The sequence below is a fragment of the Monopterus albus genome, unplaced genomic scaffold, assembly GCF_001952655.1.
Source record: "Monopterus albus unplaced genomic scaffold, M_albus_1.0 scaffold124.1, whole genome shotgun sequence".
Taxonomy (NCBI): Eukaryota; Metazoa; Chordata; class Actinopteri; order Synbranchiformes; family Synbranchidae; genus Monopterus; species Monopterus albus.
Window position 1 is genome coordinate 101,286 of NW_018128004.1, and position 15,726 is coordinate 117,011.

The 15,726-nt window shown below is 40.9% G+C and overlaps 2 protein-coding genes across 2 annotated transcripts in view; both read right to left on the minus strand.

The window, feature by feature from the left end:
• The window catches only part of LOC109967048 (serine/arginine repetitive matrix protein 3-like), an 80,613-nt gene extending 67,266 nt beyond the window's left edge, over window positions 1–13,347 (minus strand). Inside the window, exon 1 of the mRNA XM_020612376.1 lies at window positions 13,179–13,347. The gene's annotated coding sequence lies outside the window, so the exon portion shown is untranslated. The remainder of the gene's footprint in view (window positions 1–13,178) is intronic.
• A 653-nt stretch (window positions 13,348–14,000) lies between these two features.
• The window catches only part of mlxipl (MLX interacting protein like), a 46,428-nt gene continuing 44,702 nt past the window's right edge, over window positions 14,001–15,726 (minus strand). Inside the window, exons 16-17 of the mRNA XM_020612411.1 lie at window positions 14,918–15,047; window positions 14,001–14,766 (exon numbers count right to left, since the gene is read on the minus strand). Of these exons, the coding sequence (XP_020468067.1) occupies window positions 14,603–14,766; window positions 14,918–15,047 (294 nt within the window). The 3' untranslated portion in view covers window positions 14,001–14,602. The remainder of the gene's footprint in view (window positions 14,767–14,917; window positions 15,048–15,726) is intronic.

The window sequence follows — 15,726 nt, forward strand, 5'->3', positions numbered from 1 at the left end:
GTCTTTAAATGATTTGGCCCCCTCTTATCTATGGTTTTAGCAGTGATGTGCACAGACTTACAGTCACAGGGATTACAGCAGACTGCTATGAATGGTTCAGGCTGAATGTGTCTCATGCATCAAACACAAGGGCTGTGTGGGGACTCCAAAGTTGTGGAATTCATTGCCCCTATATATTAGGCAGGCCCCTTCGTTGTCCGTTTTTAAAGTGTATTTGAAAACTCATCTGTACCTTTTGGCATTTGACCCAGTATGAGGCTTTGTTTTGCTGAGGATTTTTGTTTTATGATGGGTGGTTGTTTAATTTTGTTTTATTATTGTGTTTTGTGTTAAGCACTTTGGTCAGCTGTTGCTGTGTTAAATGTGCTATATATATAAAGTTGATGATGATGATGATGATGATACTATCACCATAATTTACTTGCAGTCAAGTATCAGAAATAATCATCCTGCAGAAAATGCCACCTGTGATTTAGATATTTATTATATATGACATTATTAGAGTGTTAATACTAATGCATCTAATCATAAGCAGCATTTTGCTGTTGCAACTTCCCCCAACCCCAGGGTTGGGTCCCTCCAGTGGAACTGAGAGATGGACCTTCAATAGTTATTGGAATGAAACCATGTGAGCAGTTTTGAAGGGAAATGTATAATTTAATCTATAACAATGCACTGTGTTTTACAAGATCATCATATGGTTTTTATGTACAGATGTCAATTACAGTAAATGTATTGGACTAAACACTAAAACATTTGCCTCTAACACATCAAAACACAAAATAGCATTAAATGCAAACACTCATACCCAAGTACCTTTGCCTTCAGTGAGAGTACCCTGTTACTGTCAGCCTGTATTTGGTGGCATAGATCAAATTAAATGTACTGCTAATCTTGCTGATGGCGGCAGCAGTTTTCCTCCCAGAGAGCCTGCTGCCAGTGCTTTCACTCTGTGAACTGGACACAGTTCGCCTGAGTGAGTGCTTGTGGCTGCTTGATCAAAGTGGTGACAGAGGTTTGAAGAAATGAAAGGAGATGACAGCATGAGATGTTAGAGGCTGTCCACTATTGACTGCAGCTAATGTAGTACTCAGTCAAACAGAAGCTCTGAAGTGCCTGCAGAATACATTCAGCATATCTGACATCATTACCTTCACCTAACCAGGTGGCACCTGAATAAGGTCAGCCTCTCACACTCTCCTTGTGTTGTGTTTTTGAGTTATTTTCTTAGTTCCCTGACTGAACCTTGAGTTGTAGCCCTGTTAAAATTTTGTTATGCTTGTCAGATGGAGTTCTTTTAGTTTTTCTCCTCAGTCTCCTAGTCCCATTATCTTTATTAAAAGGATCTACTCAGAATGAGTCCCTCTGTCTGTATCTGCACTTTGGGTCCTACCTAGCCAGTAAGTGATAACAGTTCATGCTCTTTGCAATATTCAGAATGAAACAGTGCATGGAAACATACACTGGTCTGTTCACACTAATTCTCAAACATACAGTAGGTTGTGGATTTTCCACTGAGCAGGTCTGTCGAGAAGCAGATAGGGGGCTCAGTGGGGGCTGCCACCTCATATCTCCCTATCTATCAGTATCAGCTATGAATTCACAATCTGGGGCTGTGTCTGGTAGACGGTGTCTGATATAACTCCTAAATAATTCACTATCCACTATCCATGTCTATTAGCTGTAAACTCTCAGAAGAGGAAGCGTTACCGTACTGTAGATACACACAGGCTACACTGCTGATTGAAGGCTTTGACCATAGACTCTCTCAGCACCTGCCTTTATAGGGATCTTCCCTGCTAGACTTTTGTCCTACTTTCTCTTGTGCCTGACTTATTTTGCCCAGTATAACTTGTGCCTGCTGCCAATTTTGTTACATCCGTGGTTCAAGCCATTCCCAGCACCTCGTCAGCAGGCACCGGGGGTGCCGGGGACCCCGCCCCCACACGCGTAGATGCACACTCTCGGCAGCGAGGCACACCTGCTCTCAGTCACCTGAGCGGTACTTAAGAACAGCGTTGGGTGTTTCCTTGTCGCCAGATGATCTCTCGTCGTGATACTGGAAACTTCGCAAAAAAGTACGCTCTTGGTCTGTGTATCGAACCACTCAGGTAATTTCATGTTATCTGCTGGAGGTGATTGCTTTGTTTTGTTTCCTTTTTTTTTAACTGTGTACCTGAGGAGAACATTACGTTTTGAACTGATTGACGGAGATGTACTTTACGTTTGAACCAATTGAAGCTTTACTTCTGGAACTGATTATCTACAGAAGTGGTTTTTTTTTTCGAACTGTTCCCTGGAACCGTTCATATCTCTATGGGCTTTGCCTCCCGGTCTGAGATTTTCACCTGAAGTTTGTCTTAAGTGTCCGGATTAGCGAAGCATTGGCTCTTGCTCCTACCGCCGCCCTGCTCTGCTGTCCTCTGAGACTCCACCTACCCCATGCCGTTTCCATCCTCCTGAGGCAACCTTCCCGGCCAGCAGTGCTCTCTTGTCCAGAACCTGCATTCACCTATGTGCAGGTCATCTGTTCTTGTGCACCTTATATCACACCCTAGTCTGTCTGTCCTCCCTCACCCTCTCCTTCTCTGCTCCAGAACAGTGTACCACACCTCTCCTCCAACCCCGGGTTGCCCTTTCAGTGGTCCAGTCGTTACGGCTGCCCGAGACCCGCAACTGATCCTCCGCGCCGGATCCTCGCCTACTACTCTTCTGTAAATAAATATTTCTCTGACCTGGGTACGAGCCCTGCATCTCACTGAGTCCTGCTACGACATTTAGATACGGCTCGGCCGTAACAAATTTGTGTTTGTAAGAAAGTTGGAAGTAAAATCAGTTTGCGTATTATACGAATATCCAGACACAGCAAATCAGCTTGTTATCTAAAGGAAGTGGCTGGTGCTTTTGAAAAGAAAAAAAAACAACAACCCAGTGAGGCCATGTGTTAAGACTCCAAACTATGGTTGTTTGAACAATATAATACAGCAACACTAGCTCATTTTGTTGTTCTTGTTACTTTTATAGTAACTGTAGTCACCATACCAAAAGCTCAATGAAAGCTTGCAATAAGCTGATGCCTGCACGGGCCTGGATCTATCAAACAATCCTGTCAACTAGAAATGATGTTTAGTGTGAGACGGCAAATAGATTCAGTAGGAAATATGTATAATATTACTCAATCTGATTTTTATCATAATTAAACCTATTCAACATATTTGGTGCAAAAATGTCATGAACACAAACTGAAAGACTTGGTATGTTCACTGACAATGTATTCCTGTTTAACCAATACAGTATGCACATGTGGCAACTGCAGCATTATTACTGTGACACAGGCCCATAGATACAGGACTTTTGAGGCTGATTCTGATATTTGAGTTTAAAAAAATCTAATTAGATATTTTTACACAAGCCATCACAAAAACTACAGTTTCTCGTATTTTAATTTTACCTGAAGCAATGTGTATAATTCAGAATAGGATCGTCATAGCCTGCTATTTGCATTTAATTTGAACATTTCATAAGGACAATGTTTGTATTTACAACCCAAATAAAGTTGGCAATGCTTGCAGTCATTTTGTGGAGTCTTTGCACCTGTCACTGTGGTGCTACGTTTCTGCTGTACAGTGCCTTGCGAAAGTATTCGGCCCCCTTGAACTTTGCGACCTTTTGCCACATTTCAGGCTTCAAACATAAAGATATAAAACTGTAATTTTTTGTGAAGAATCAACAACAAGTGGGACACAATCATGAAGTGGAACGAAATTTATTGGATATTTCAAACGTTTTTAACAAATAAAAAACTGAAAAATTGGCCGTGCAAAATTATTCAGCCCCTCGTTCCACTTCATGATTGTGTCCCACTTGTTGTTGATTCTTCGCAAAAAATTACAGTTTTATATCTTTATGTTTGAAGCCTGAAATGTGGCAAAAGGTCGCAAAGTTCAAGGGGGCCGAATACTTTCGCAAGGCACTGTATCTCATCTGTCAGCACTAGAATGTATTTCTTGTTTTGTTTTTTTTGTTGCTAGTTTTTCTTTTTTTTCTTATTTCTTTATTTCACTCCTATTTATATTATAAATATTACACACACATATATATTTGAAAGTGTCTGAACATGACCTGTTATTTCTGAAGCCCTCTTTGTGCATAGGATGTGGTGTTAGGTGGGCAGTAATCCAAATTATGAGAGCAATCGCAGGGTAAATTAAAACAAGATGCTAGAGAAATAGCTGTGAAAAGAAACTACACAGTGGTATTTAATACTTTTTGTTATAAGCAGGTTATTTACTCATAAGCCTGACTATGGAAGCGTATGGATGATCATTCAACGTACACAGAGCCTGAGAGTATGGCAATTGTCAGTCGGCACATGCCCACACATTCCCACAGTTCTACATCATCACAGACAGAGAGCATAGTAACAGCTGTATGACTTTCATAGAGGAGCTATGAGCTGATCTCAACACACACCACTTTGACCATAACACACAAAACTGTTATTTTAGGTCTGGCCTGCTCTAAATGGCAGAAGGCAGTGTGACAACTGCAGCAGCCAGGACTGATATGAATTCTCAGTATTCTCCGGAAAGAAAAAACAGAAAAGGTCAGAGCCTGCATTCATCTTCTCAGCATAGTTTTTGCTCACAGCATCACCTCTTCATGCTTTTTTATTCCTCTGCGCCCTTGGCCTCTTTCTCATCTCTCTGGGGTAAATACATGGAATTCTGCCACCACACATGCGGTGCAGCTCAGCACTGATGACATTTTGTCACCTTCTGGTTTCACTCACAGTGAACCACTGTCACTCATTGCACACAATCACAGATAATACCGAAATATGGAACAATTAAAATCATGTTTATTCAGAAGACAGTAATCCAGATGTCATTAAATAGACCATCAAAAGCGTAAGCTTAGACTATTAGACATCATGTTAGTTTACTCTTGTAAATACTTTTCTTAATGCATGAGAGAAAGAGGTTAGCAATTCAGAAAATAGCCATTACTGAGGCTGTGCTTCATTTCCTCATGTGAGAGCTGCTCCATGATTCAACATCTTGTCTCTGCCCGATCCTCTCATCCACATCGCCTACTCAGGATTATGACAGCTCTGGATTGGCTGCTGAGAGGCTCATTTCTCCCACTCACTCATTTGCTATATCTACAGTATCTGCTGCCACAGTAGGTCTTAGTAGTTTTTCTGAGGAATTCTAAATAACAAAAACAATCATTTACTGCACAACAAACGCCTCCCTTCACTGCCCGGCTGTATGCAAAGAAGTATCATGATCAGTAAAGCATTTACTGTGTGTGTTTTGTAAATGGGCCTATGTATGTATGTGTAAACCTCTGGCAGCAGAGCTGAAGAGCCTTGGTTTGGTTTTGGGGTGCCAATTTAAATTCCTAGTCTACTGTGGCTTTTGGATAAAGAAGACTTCCTAATTAAAACACAGTTCAGTCATTCATTTCCACATCTTTCACACAGTGGAGGTTAATTAGCTTATTCTTTTTGTTTAACAATATTGCAAAAATGGGAACACTGTTCCCCTGACCCCATATAAAAATATACTATGCTGCTATTATAAATTACTGCCAATCTAATTGTACTTTTAATGACAGCCTGATTTTAGAGGATTTTACTTGTGTTATCTTCATAAAAGAGATGAATTAGAGTATAACAATTACAGACAGACAGACAGACATATATTGCATTATGTTTCTGTAGCAGAAGTCAAACTGTATTCTTCTTTTTTGCATGTGTGGTGTGTGTTTGCTAAAGAGAGAATAGGAGAGGGTGCATGTGTGTGTGTTAATTCTCTGGAGTCAGCACAGCAGATGGTTTTGTGTTGAGGGTGTGCTGGGTGCAGCAGCTGCTCTCGCTGTGCCTCTCTTCCATTCTTCTTACCCTCACACCCACCCACCCACCCAAGTACTCCTGAAGAGTGCACCGCGATCACCTGATGGAACTAGACACTGATTCCCTCCATTATTCACTGGCTGACCGAGCACAGCTACATGACCAGCTTAATACGCTGTAAATTCCAAGCACAGTGCTCTCCTGCCACCGACCACTCTCTCTGAGTACTCACTGCACCAACACGGCTACAGTTCCTCATACAAACACACACCACGCCGACTATGACATCATTCTCAAATTATGAGGCAAAAAGGCTCAGCCATGAGCAACGACTGCAGGAATAAAAATGAAGCATTTCCACTGCTCTCCCTACCCCCACCCCTACGTGTCTCAGTCTCCCCCACTTTCTCTCTCCCTTTCACCTCTCCTTCAAAGCAGCTCTGAAGTCAATGAGATAAAGAAAGGCGATCCCTAGGGGACACCACCACTACACACACACACACACACAATGCCCCGAGATGGCTAACAAGCAGTTAAACAGTGCCCTTTAAGCAGCAATTGGGCTAGCTTCAAATAGGCCCAACTCAAAAAGTGCACGGCTTTTTCTCATGACTGTATTGACTTTAATAATGCAGTTTTGTGTGTTTTATCACACATCTCTTTCTCTCCCTCTCTCACACACATACGCGCACACACACCCACATACACACAGACATGCACACACACAAACTCCACATCTGTGTCTGGTAGAAAATAATGCACTAACAAAAAATAAGGCTAGTATTTAATTTGTAATAATAAATCTGAGGAAAAAAATGAATAAAACATCCTCTTATTTAACAATGATCACTGTGCAAAGGACAAAGTGCACTAGAAACAGCTCCCAACCCACCACCCAAAAAAAAGAAAAGCTGAATTATTCAGTTTTTAGTGCTTGCTGCTTTCTGCTTCTTGATGAGGATGAATCTGGGGCTAAGCTCCCTTTGATCAGGAGATGAAGAAGGCATTCTCTTGATGCTTTCACACAATAGCTAACCTCGAACCTGAAGTTACATTACAGACGTATACATTTCAAATCCAAACTATCAAAAGAAAAACACTCCCCTCTGAATGTCAGGTAAAAATTCAAGAGGCCCTGAGAGGAGGGCGGGCTCTACAGAGATGTACCAAGGCTGATCTTGGTAGGTTTACCCCCACACCAGAGATTCTCAGGCTGATGTGGCCATCAAGATGAGTCATAGAATTACACCAGTCTGCTCCAGTTTTTGTCAGAGGGATGCAAAAATAATACAATCTCCCATCAAGAAATATGCCAAAAAATACTGAGTACAAAGAAATGAGATGAAACATCAAACGCGAACTTGAAGAGGAACTAGCCGCCGAGAGTGTGTGTTCACAAAGGAGGATTAAAAATGCTATTTTGTCAGCCTGAGCACTGGGACACAGGAAGGTGCTGCACTGTGGGCTGCTGCTGGTTCTGACGACAGCAACAACATACCGCAGCAGCAGCACAGAGCTTGTAATGGCGTCTCAAGGACTGCAGCCAGTGGAGAGTGTGCAGGGTGTTGATCTCTCTCAGACCAGGGTCTTTTACTGTCACTGCTGCTAATAATTCTACAACTGCAAGGCAGTTGGAGGTTACACCATCAGGATAGCTCCTGTAGTGCCCAATAGGACAGAAGGTGAAACTGTACATTTAGTTTCAAATAAATCAGGTGATTGTTTCAACAGTAATTGTATATGATTAATACTATTTGTTCAATTTGTCCACAAAGATATTATTAGGTGAATTTGGTTTATGAAACATGCGGAATTATACATTTGGGGATATGCATTCAGACTTGGTTTCGGTTTTACTATTATTAAGCTACAATATGTAAAAACAGAAGATATTTATACAATTTTCATTAAAGTGCAAATGGAATAGATCCTGGGTGTCATGTTCCTACCCCGCTCCTCTTTTGAAAAGACTTCCTGTCCCCGGCTCACCCTGCCTACCGGGAGCTTTGGTTCATCACTCACATCAGCTGCACCTGCTCCTCCATTACTTGCACCTGTTTTCATCCTTATTTACGCAACCCTTTCCCACCAGTAACCTGCCAGATTGTTCTTTGCTTTAGCCTAGACTCTTCAGCGTTATTGTGCCTGATATTCGGAGATCCGAAACCTTGCCTGTACTTACCACTTACGATTATTAGCCTTGCCCCTGTTATATGGACTGCTCTCTTGTTGTTGACCGCCCCGCCTGGACTCCTGACCTGCGTATCTGCCTTGCCCTATTCTTGCCTGCTTTGCCTGCTCTCCTTTACTCCAGAGCTCTGCTGCACGGACTATTATAACATTCTGTTACTCCCCGGGACTGGCTCTTTAATTGGGTCCCTACCTTATCCCTACGGAGGCTGCTCACGCTGCCCTTCATGACACTGGGTTCACAAATGTTTTCAGCTCAAGACCCAAATATTCAAAAATACATTATGAATTGCTACAACACCGCCATGTGTTAACTACCAATAAAAAACACAACAAATTTAAAATGTAGGCTATATCAATGCAATAATGAACTGGCTGAGACTAATGTTCTCACCACCTTACAACTAACTTGTGTGAAACAAACATCACTGGGACTGTCTGACAACAGCATCATAGATTATATTTATTAAATTCAGAATGGACAGACTAACATTAACATAGACAGATACATGTGTGGTGCATCATGCAACATACCTGCCATTCATTTTATTTCATGTGATGCAACACTAAATACCTTTTGAAGAGCAGTCCAACTTGGTGTGTTGGTGCAAGAGCTCTAACTTACTTCAGTCACACAATAACATTCAATAGTGTGCCTGTGATAGAATCTGTGCTGGCTCCTTCTCCTTCCTCCTCCATTATCTCTCTTTCTTTTTCAGTACATACATGGTGCAGTCAGTATTTAACAGGGATATTTTTCACTTCTGGGCTGCTGACCACTTGTTATAGCAAAAAGAATTGATGAGTATTCTTTAAGAAATATGCATACAAAAGGCCAAAAGAGAAATGACCAAAATTACAGAAATTAGCAGCCCATTCTTTTTAATGAAGGGAAGAGGACAATTCCATGTTTATCTGACCCATTTACAGTCAACCAATGTCAATCATGGAACTTTCTTTGCAGACATTTTGGGCCAACTTTATTGTGCTGACTTCATTAAACGTTTTGGCACCGACTGCGCTCAGCAGCCACTCGGCGACCTAATGAAAACAGATCTGTGAACCATTTTGGGTTGCAACCCTAAGTTTGGGAAAGGCAGGGATAGATAATCTCCAAATCTTACACAGATTTTCTAGTGTGTAAAAACTACATAGTAATATTGCCATGTTGTAAAATCCGGCCTGCCTATAGTCCAGACTTTGTCTTAGTTAAAGATGGATAACAGCTAATTTCAGGTGGTGAAAAACATACTTATTTTCTTTGTGCATACATCTGTGACAGATTATTTACAGCTAGTCATTACTGTATCAATCATGAACACACTAAATAAAGAGGAAAACAAAATACACAATGGTGTGAAAGGGAAAAAAAAGGTTTAAATGTTTTTCTGGAAGTGCAGAAACAACTGACTGAACAAACACCAACATGAACTCCTCCCCTCTGGACGGCCTTACAGGTCACTGTGCACTAAGACAACCAGGCACAGGGACAGTTTCTTCCCCCAGGCTGTCACCCTGATGAACATTTAACCAACGACAGTATGACTGGACAATAACCCTCAGTGCAATACCTGTATATATACATTGTACAGATTATACAGACTCGTACAGGTCTCTAGTTTTAAGTACTCTGTTTTTATCTCTATTTATCTCATTTCAATGAACATTCTATTGTTGTCTGCATTGTTTACTGTCTATTTATAGTGCTTATTCTGCATTGTTTGCACTGTTTGTTGCTTTCAATGTTGCTGTTAATACTGCTTATTTTGTTATATTACACAACCTTATGCTGGTTTACTGTTTGCACATTGAGAGTCGATGTACCGGAGTCAAATTCCTCATGTGTCCATCACACCGGGCTAATGAAGCTGATTCTGATGGTGTGATTTTGTTTGACAGACTGAAGCTTTTTATCAGCGTAAAACATCTAAAATATCTTTGTAACAAATGTTGAGGGAGGTCTACTTCAGTTGCCTACTCTGACCACCATGAAAAGTTTGATTCAAAAGTAGCCCCCACCTCAGAAAAACAGGAACAGAACATAGACTGACAAGCCTTGTAAGTAAAACATAGCCTAAAGGAATTACCAACTGCAGTGATGCCAATAAGCCCAGCTACACTCACTATGGTCCTCACCCCATCTGCTGAAGTGCCACCTCAAGGAGAATCAGAAAGTAGAGTTTCAGGCTGATTTTTCTTGAGAATCTGAGTCTATATAGCAGGACTTCTTTGAAGAGGCAGAGACAAACCTGCTGTGCTCTAACATTGCAGCAATTTGTCTGTTTTTAATGCCAGAGCACATTATGAGACAGCGTCTGGCTGTTGTGTTTGACACTTGGTAAATGCTACTTGCCTGAAACACTTGAGCCTAATAGAAACTACCCTTTTGCCTCGGCTGCCCGTTCAGCTGCCCTTCTCTCTGCCCTCCTTTCAGGCTTCACCAGAAGCAGCTTTGCCCTTCAGGAGAGCTGAACAAGAAGGAAGTAGGACAGGAGGAGGAGCAGTGTGAACACAAGGAGGCATGCATTCATAGTGGCTGCTTGCGGTGAGGAAGGACAGCAAGGAGAACCACTGAGATCCTACAGAGTGTGTGTTTGGGGGCTATCTGCTCATCAATAGACAACATGAATGTAATGCATGCAAATGGCAGATGCTCTGTGGAGAAAAACATACGGCAGAGGAAGATAGAGTGACAGTGACTGACATGCACCTCACACCTTGAGGAGCAGCCACATCCTAATACAAGCTAATCCCTCTATCAGCCTCTTACCTCACCTGGGCCTGTCTCTGCAACACCAGTGTGGCGGCACAAAATGGGTGACAGCTTTTCCGGGATACACTCAGTATTAAGAGTTCCATGCAGTTGAGTATTTGGTCAGCACAGTCCCTGTCCTGTCACTCACACAGCTCCTGCTGATGCTTCCTTATTACAGGAGCAGCATGTCATGAACTGAGTGCTGATTACTGATTGTAAAGACTGAGCCAAACAGTCATTTGCTAAGTTGGCATGGACAGCAGTAGGTATTTGTGACTGTCACGCAGCTGTGTATCGTATTGTAATTTGAGGGTGCATAATGGATTGTGATATTTTATCATTATAAGACTGTAGCCAGCAATTACTTGTATTTATTAATCTGATGGTTATTTCTCAATTAATCACTTGGCTCATAAATTGTCCTAAAATAATAAAATGTTCCTCTCAGTTGATCAAAACCCAAGGCGATGTCTTCAAAATTGCTAGTGTTGTCTGACAAACAACAATCAATATTTTGTAAAACAATATTATCCACCTTATTAAAAAACAGGTCAGAGATAGTCACAAGCATTACAGCTATGCGTTATAAAATTAATGTATTTTTTGTCCTTCTGCATCAATGTACTGTATCTGTAATATTCAAATGCAACATATTTTGCTTAAACATTTGTTTTGATATTTATTACACTGGGATTTAAACACTACAGAAAACAGAACACAAAAGGACTTATATTAAGCTCACTGTGACTCTTTAAAATATGATTTACATGCTCATGGGCTACAATGAACAATTATGTTAATTATCAACTATCAACTGAGATTCTCCATTCTGATTTCTTGTTCTGTCGATAAAACTGTGAAAAACGCCCAACAGAATGTGTGACATCTTCAAATGTCTTGTTGATCAATACCCAAAAACACTCAGCTTTTGATCATGTGTGACAAAACAACAACAACAACAACAACAACACATTGGCATTTGGCTAAAACCTGATTATCAGAATACTTTGATTCTCTGTTGATCTGCTAATTACTGCTGCTGTCCCACATAGATCTGTGCTTTCTCTTTCTGTACAGGTTAAAGTTTCAAATTATCCAGAAGCTGTCAAGATCTAACATTCCCCCAGTTGTACAGGAAATATTTACACTGCTCATAAATTTAGCCTGCCAGCACTGGATGAGAGGATTAACACTCTTCCTAAAATGGCACCAAGTGACTGTAAATCGACTCAGTTCAACTATAAACAGAAGATCAACATCAGCAAAGCAATGTTTCTGTGAGTCGTTAAAAAGTGAGTAAATAATTTATGGAATTGATAAAACAAAAAGGGGTGGCGCAGTGGTTAGCCTCACAGCAATAAGGTTACGGGTTCGCGCCCCGGTCGTGCCTTTCTGTGTGGCGTTTGCATGTTCTCCCTGTGCCTGCTGGGTTTTCTCTGGGTACTGCGGTTTCCTCTCACAGTCCAAAGACATACAGGTTAGGTTGACTTGCGACTGTAAATTAGACTTCATCCGGAAGGGCATTCGGCGTAAAACATGCCAAGTTTAGCATGCGCATCATCAGTTGGGTGGCAACTGATGATTTGCTGTGGCGACCCCTATCGGGAGCAGCCGAAAGTAGAAGGAAAAGACTTCATAAAACAAAAACAGACTGTAATAATCCAGCTCTTTTCTTTGACTGACAAGGCAGTACACCACCGAACAAGTCTTGACTCTTTGTCTATTTATAAAATACTAATCACCAAGTCTTCAGTAGGAAGGAGTGAACTATCCAGCTCATGATAATTAAACCACCTATCTAAACAAAACTGGCTTCTAATTTCGGCTTTTTGGAACGTCCCATTTCAGCTATACTAATTCCAGTCCAGACGTTTTAGACAAGGTTCGATACATCAATAGGCTATATTTGCTGCCGTGTCAACCTATACGCAGCCTAACTCCCCAAATGAACACGGTGTGTAAGATGAGTGGAGGAGGTTTAATCACACAATACACCTCCCAGTTAACAAAAATGGCAACTATGTTACAACAGTAAAGGCGATATTAAATGTCCCGGCTAGGGAAATAAACAGGGGGAAATAAACAAACAACATCTGACCATGAAGCAGCGGAAACCGAGGAGTAATAAAACACCACCATCTGCAAAGCGAGGAGAGGCTGCAAAGACACGGTACCCATCCTGTTTTTGAAGTGCCCCTTTTCGTTTCTAGTAAACAACCATGAGAGAATATATGAAGCACAAACCGAACAAAAAATAGCATAAACTCCGCCTTTATACGGTCACAGTATTTATAAAGCAGGAAGGGTAGGGGAGCTGGATGTCCGTTATTGTCCCTGTCTCCACCAACTTGATCCAATTTAAGCTTGCCTTACCTTTCTTGTATTCCGTTGCCTCGTTGGTCTCGGCGATTCTGGCGGATATCGGTAGGTATTTTCAGTGTGTGAGACTCTTGTCGGTGTAGGTGCTAATGTTGAGCCGTGTCTTCAGTCCTTACTCTTCAGCTTTAGCTAGCTCGCTGCCTCTCCTCGGCTCCTGGTGCTGAAGTGGACAGCGCACCGAGGAGCTCTGGGAAAAAAAAAAAAAAAAAAACCCACAAAGAGGCTCAAAACCACTCCCTGTCGGACCGGAGGAACGTCCTGAGTTATTTGCACTGGGAGAGCGTCACCTAGCGTGGTGCTTTCTAGTGTCATTGACTCCAGGATTATGTCCTATGCACGGGTATCTGTTAGCTTTCACATTCTGACACGAAGGCTGGCAGGAAAAGTATAAGTGTAAATAATAAAAAAATAATGATGTCTGAACTCCATTTAGCTGCTTCAGTTTCACAGTCCTGTTTTTGTGCATGCTGACTGACTCACTGTGTTGAATAGAACATTATTAGTAACACCTGTGCTTTTCCTACAATGACAAGTCAAAATATCTGCTGTAAAAAGTCCTGTAGCCTATATCAGTGCACTGAGATGTAGGCTAATATTCTTTAAACTATATGCTGTGTTTTAATCTAAGTTTGGAGGTGCTGATATTATTTAAGGTATAGTGAACATTTGTCTAGGTCCTAAGGAATCCCATAACATGTGATTTTGCTGAAAATATCACAAATGTCAGACTGAAATCCCTAATCAAAGCAATCATCCTTTCACATTCTCACATTAATAGCAGAGAGTCTAGTTCAATTATTTTTCATTTAGCTCTGAATCCTATGGTACACATGCAATAAGCCCTGGTGGTCTCACCACTTTAAGAACCACTAAACTTAATATTCATGTCATAACCCTTATCCACTATTAATTTTCCCTTATTTTTTCTAAACTTCCACTGGTGTTCAGTGCCCAGTATAACTTTAGTTAAATGTGAGTTGTACTACTGAATAAAGGTCATTAGTTGAGGACATTACAATATATTATACACAGACAAGATAACTTGAGATGTCAAAGGAAATGAGAATAAATGCAGCTGTCAACTGAAGTTATCCAACAATTTCAACAAAAAATAAAGCCAGTCATCAGTAAATGATGTCTTCTTCCACTCATCCATCCTTCTGATTTGCCAAAGAAAATTATTTTGAGGCTGAGATACAGTATAATTACAAGTCTATATTACAAGTATTTTATACCTTAATCAGAATTTAAGCATATATCACATGTAGTTCATGTGATTTTTGGGTGTACTGGAATACATTCTTTTTGTGGGCATTTTTGTGCTGCACGCATTTTTTACCAAGATGTGATTATGCACATGTTCTCTTATGTTTTGCGGCGGGTTCCAGTTAAGTTTCCAGTAAGCCTGTTCTTCATGGTCACATGGGGTGTATAGTGTCCTGTGTGGTGGGCTGTAAGGAGTGGTCCAGGGCAGCAGTGAGGTCACCCTGTGTGACAGCAAGGGTAGCCTGCCCTGGCAGTAGGCTGGGGTCTGTCAGGATGGCTGTGGTGGTACTCAGGAGACGGAGTGAACTCAGAACCGCTGAGAGGACACAGAGAGAAATGACAAACACAGGGCACAGCTAATGTGAAGGAAACAGGAAACACATGGAATGTTAGCATCAAACCGTTGTTGTGGATAGTTGCTGTAAAAATATGGTTTGAGATCTAATTTAGGAACTAGTTGTACTCACTGGGTCTTAGGGCAGGCAGAGAACAGTACCGCTCCAGCCAGGACAGGGTGGATCGACACAGGTCCTCTACACTGGCAGTGGACACCATTCCATTATAGGACTCAAACAATGGCTCGATAATGATACTGAACTGACAATAAGCTGAGGAAAGCAGTCTGGCTTATTCAAATATAACACAAGAGTCTTTAAATCAGGTGGCATCTTTAAAAACATGTCACAAAATATGTATATATTTTCATAAAAGAAAAAAGGCTCAGTAATTTCTTATAACCAGTGACTGTGATTTCAAGCAAAAATTACTCAGAGAGGAGAAACTAGTGCAAAAAAGGCTACAGTGCAATGTCGTGGCTCACTGATGTGTTTTAATAGTTACCGCACAACTTTGGAGCTCTATGGCAAAGAGGAATATGATAAATGAGTTTTAGATACACATACCCTACTGGCTGGAATCAATACATGATTGACTATTTTGGCTTTTTCACAGAAAAGATTAGAAAAATAAGAAGCAGTAGTCAACAAAAAATAAATTAGTCAGTTCTGGTTGGTGAATAGCATTGTCTGTGGAAAGGCTATTAGTGGTCAAATTTTAGAAAATGCTACAATTTTGACTTTGTAAAGAGAAAATATCCTCTTGGAAAACCAATGTTTTTAATTTAGAATAAGATCATAACAGATACAGATAAAACACATTGTCTATAAATGAACTACAGACAATACCTTAATATTTATGAAGAGGGAACACCCTCAAGGTGTTTTTGTGCAACACACAAATAATGATGAAATCATGATTGACTGTAATCTTCTTATCT